Source organism: Pan paniscus, chromosome 15 (assembly GCF_029289425.2).
Source record: "Pan paniscus chromosome 15, NHGRI_mPanPan1-v2.0_pri, whole genome shotgun sequence".
NCBI lineage: Eukaryota > Metazoa > Chordata > Mammalia > Primates > Hominidae > Pan > Pan paniscus.
Genome location: NC_073264.2, coordinates 20,982,413 through 20,986,634, shown reverse-complemented (window position 1 = coordinate 20,986,634; position 4,222 = coordinate 20,982,413). Strand labels below are relative to the sequence as shown.

The 4,222-nt window shown below is 53.3% G+C and overlaps 1 protein-coding gene across 1 annotated transcript; it reads left to right on the top strand.

The window, feature by feature from the left end:
• The first annotated feature begins 590 nt into the window (after nt 1–590).
• On the top strand, nt 591–3,979 carry LOC100980075 (uncharacterized protein C2orf27A-like). The gene is made up of 3 exons (XM_034938316.3): nt 591–719; nt 1,311–1,436; nt 3,209–3,979. The coding sequence occupies exons 1-3, from the start codon at nt 591–593 to the stop codon at nt 3,959–3,961; spliced, it is 1,008 nt and encodes a 335-aa protein (XP_034794207.1). The 3' UTR covers nt 3,962–3,979.
• Nucleotides 3,980–4,222: the final 243 nt, after the last annotated feature.

Sequence of the window (4,222 nt, the reverse complement as noted above, 5' to 3'; positions counted from 1 at the left end):
ATTCCTGGCACCAGGCCTGGCCCATGAGAAATGGGTCAGGTTAAGAGCTAAACGTGTTTTCATGGTCACTTGTTTTCTTCAGGCCTCCTTTCTTTGTGCCAACATCTTTGGGTTTCTGGTTAAAGTTTTCAGCAGCTGCATGCAGTGAACATCTGGCCCCAGCTGAACACTAGTCCCCTGGTGAACACCTAAGCCCAAGGTTGAAATCAGGCCCCATGTGAACACTAGACCCCAGATAAACACTTATGCCTTAAGTGGACATCAAGCCTCAGGTGGTTACCTGTTCCCAAGGTGAACATCAGGACCCCGATGGGTACCAGTTATCAAGTGGATTCCTAGGCTCCAGGTGAATATCAAGCCCTAGGTGGATACCAGGCCCCAGGTGGATACCAGGATCCTGGTAGACATCAGGTCCCAAGAGGACCCTAGAACCCAGGAGTACATTAGGCCACATTAACACGAAGGCCTCAGATGAATACCAGGCCAATTGTGGACATCAGGCCTGAGAAGGGTCCTCAGGCTCCAGATGGACATCAGGCGCCAGGTGAACATCCAGCAATCAGATGAACATTAAGCTTCAGGTAGACATCATGCCTCAGGTGAACTCCAGGCCTCAGCTAAACATCAGGCCCCAGGTGGATGCCCAGGTTCCGGGTGCACATCTGGCCACAGTTGGACATTCAACCCTAGGTGACCATCAGGCCACGGGTGAATACACGGTTTCCAGGTGGACATCAGATCAAAGGTGAACATCAGTCCCCCTGTGGACATCAGGCCCAAGGTGGACACTGAACTAGAGGTTTACATCAGGCCACACGTTGACACCTAGTCCCAGGTGGACATCAGACCCCAGGTGGATACCTAAGCTCCCAGTGAATTTGACACCAGGTTGACATTCAGGCCCCCAGTGGTCATCTGGCCTCATGTGAACACTCAGACCCCAGGTGCACATGATGTCTCAACTGGACACCAAACCCCTAGTTTGATACCCAAGGCCCAGGTGGACACCAGGTCCAAGGCTGACACTCAAGCCCTAAATGAATACCAAATTCTAGGTGAATAATTCAACCCAGGTGGTCATTAGGACCCAGCTGGATACCAGTCCCCAGGTTAACACAAGGCCCCTGGTGGGCACCTAGGCACCAGCTGTACATCAGGCCCCATGTAAACACCCAGGTCTCAGGTGAAAACCATGCCACAGATGGACATCAGGCCCTAGGTGGACACGGGGCCACAGGTGGACATCTAGCCCCTGGGCGACATCCAGCCCCAGGTGGACATAAGCAGTTCCATGGATAAACCATTCCCAGGTGGATATCAGGCCTCAAGAGGATAGCAGTCACCAGGTAGCCATCAGGCCTCAGATAGACACCAAGGTCCCAGATGTACAGCAGGCCCCAACTGAACCCCAGACTCATGTGGACATCAGGCCACAGGTAGACACCAAGCCTTAGGTAGATACCTAACTTCAGGTAGACATCAGACCCCAGGTGGACACCCAGTCCCCAGGTGGACAATCAGGCACCAGGCATACATCAGGCCTTAAGTGGACACCCAGGCCCCAAGTTGATATCTGGCTCCCAGGTGATCACCAAGCCCCAGGTAGACACCAGGCCATAGGTGAGCAACAGGATGCAGTAGATCATCAGGCCACAGCTGGATACCAGTCCCCGGTGAACACAAGGCCCCAGTGGGACACAGATCTAAGGCAGACATCAGGCCCCAGGTGGACATACAGGCCTGAGGTGGAATTCACCCTGAGGGGGACATTTGGCCCCAGGTGCGCATCAGGCCTCAGGTGAATAACCAGTCCCCAGGTGGACATTAGCCTGCAGGTCAACCACAGTCCCCAGGTTGATACCTGATCTCCAAGTGGCTACCCAATCTGCAGGGTAAGTAACATGAGGCCCCTGTAGGATCCCAGGCGGCAAGTGGATTCCTAGGCCCCTGGTGAACATCAGGTGCAGGTGTCCAAGCAGGTCCTGGGTGGACATAACTGTGTACAGGTAAGGAGTTGACCTGTGGGGAGGGTGAGCAGTCAGCAGCCCACTGGGGTCCTGAGAAGGTTTTCTGGAAGGAGGAAGGCTGAGGGGATGGAAACTTAAAGAAGCGACCTCACTTCCTTGGCAACAGACCCGAACAGAACTTAGAATTCTGGTAACCAGGCCAGGCACGGTGGCTCACACCTGTAATCCCAGCACTTTGGGAGGCTGAGGCAGGAGGATCATGAAATCAGAAGATCGAGACCAGCCTGACCAACATGGCAGAACCACATGTCTACTAAAAATACAAAAAACAAACAAGGTCAGCAAATCGAGACCATGCTGGCTAACACAGTGAAACCCCGTCTCTACTAAAACTACAAAAATTATCCGGGCATAGTGGTGGGTGCCAGTAGTCCCAGCTACTCGGGAGGCTGAGGCAGGAGAATGGCATGAACTCGGGACGCAGAGCTTGCAGTGAGCCAAGATCTCGCCACTGCACTCCATCCAGCCTGGGCGACAGAGCGAGACTCTGTCTCAAAAACAAACAAACAAACAAACAAACACAAAAAAAACTAGCCAGGTGTGGTGGTGCGTGTCTCATGCCTGTAATCCCAGCTACTCAGGAGACAGAGGCAGGAGAAGTGATTGATCCCAGTAGGCGGATGTTGCACTGAGCCGAGATCATGCCACTGCACTCCAGCCTGGCCAACAGAATGAGACTATGTCTCAAAAAAAAAAAAAAAAAATTCCGATAACCAGGCACCCACATCCCAGAGTTAGCCCTGTAGCCAGCTCACTTGGTGGGAGACACTCAAGAGATCAAGATGTTCTTGTGCTGCATCCCCACATCTCCAGGCTCTGGCTTCAGGAATGGCAGGAGTGAGAGCCTTTCTTTGCTGATGATGCCCTCGTAGGCTCATCCCTCACCCCAGATGCCTCTGGCCATTTGGCAGAAGCCCCCCCCCCCCCACCCAGGTACCACAGGACAGGAGTCACCAGGTAGACATCAGGCCCCAGATGGAGCTAGCAGGCCAGGCCTCACCAGTGATCCCACCAGGGCCACATCTGCACATTGTCCTTTTCCAGCTGGAGCCTCTGGAGCTCATTGAGACACAGGCACATGGTGAGGTCACCTGCAGTCCGGAAGTCTTTCCAGGGACAATGTTTTCAGGCTGAAATTCCTTTAAAGTCAGTGAGGTTGTTTTCATGTTTGTAAATTCCAGTGGAAAGTGAGTGGTATTGGTGAGCTCTCTCCTTTTTCAGCTCCTGCTTCAGGTGCAGAAATACAGCTATTTCCAGTGCCAGCTGTTGAGCCAGTGCCAGCACCAGGGGCAGATTCCCCTCCAGGGACAGCGCTGGAGCTAGAGGAAGCTCCAGAGCCCTCCTGCCGCTGCCCTGGGACTGCCCAGGACCAGCCCAGTGAGGAGCTGCTTGACTTCATGGCACCTCCTGTAGAGCCACCAGCCTCAGCCCTGGAGCTGAAAGTGTGGCTGGAGCTAGAGGTGGCAGAGAGGGGTGACCAGCTCAGCTCCAGCCAGCAGCTCCCGCACTGCTCCCAGTCCTGGGCACAGTGGAAGCTATGGAGGCAGAGACCAGGGTGTACAACCTGGGCTCCTCTGCCTCACTGGAGAGGGACTCCTCTCATTCAGCAGAGCAGCAGCCCTGCTGCTGAAGGGCCTGCTGCTACTGCTGCTGGGGGTATTTGCATGCCTGCAGGAGGTGCTGGGGAGCAAGAAAAGGAGCCTGTGAGCAGGGGTTCCAGCAGGTCCTCCTGCTCCCAGAGGCGACCTCCTCCTCCAGGCATGGAGGTTTGCCCTCAGCTAGGCATCTGGGCCATTTGCCTCTACTGTGCTGCCCAGGATGGCCTCTTCTTGACAGGTGGAGGGAGCCAGGGGCATCTCCAAAGGAAGCTTTTAAACTCAGCAGCTGCACCCCAGAATCTCCATGCCTGCACCTGCCCAAGGATTTATTCATAGCTTAACTAAGAATTTCAAATTTCTACTGTTAACACTGAAATAAAGTTTGACTTTTTGAAACTTCCATGACTTCTTTCACTCCCTAATATTGTAGATGGTGTTTTTGAGGCGATGTTGAAAACCTCTGATAGTTGCATGTTTTGTTGTGGTTTTATCTGTGATTAAATTGCCATCTGATCAAGTGATATTGAAAACCCTTCAGGTATGGCTTTTAGAAGACTTTGACCTATTTTTGCTTTTGTTGAGTCTCCCTCCAGCTTT

Coding starts and splice junctions, on each gene's coding strand:
- LOC100980075 (XM_034938316.3), top strand. CDS start 591: ATGCCTCAGGTGAACTCCAGGCCTCAGCTAAACATCAGGCCCCAGGTG. Junction 720..1,310: donor AGGCCACGGGTGAATACACG/GTTTCCAGGTGG, acceptor AACCATTCCCAG/GTGGATATCAGGCCTCAAGA. Junction 1,437..3,208: donor ATGTGGACATCAGGCCACAG/GTAGACACCAAG, acceptor TGTAAATTCCAG/TGGAAAGTGAGTGGTATTGG.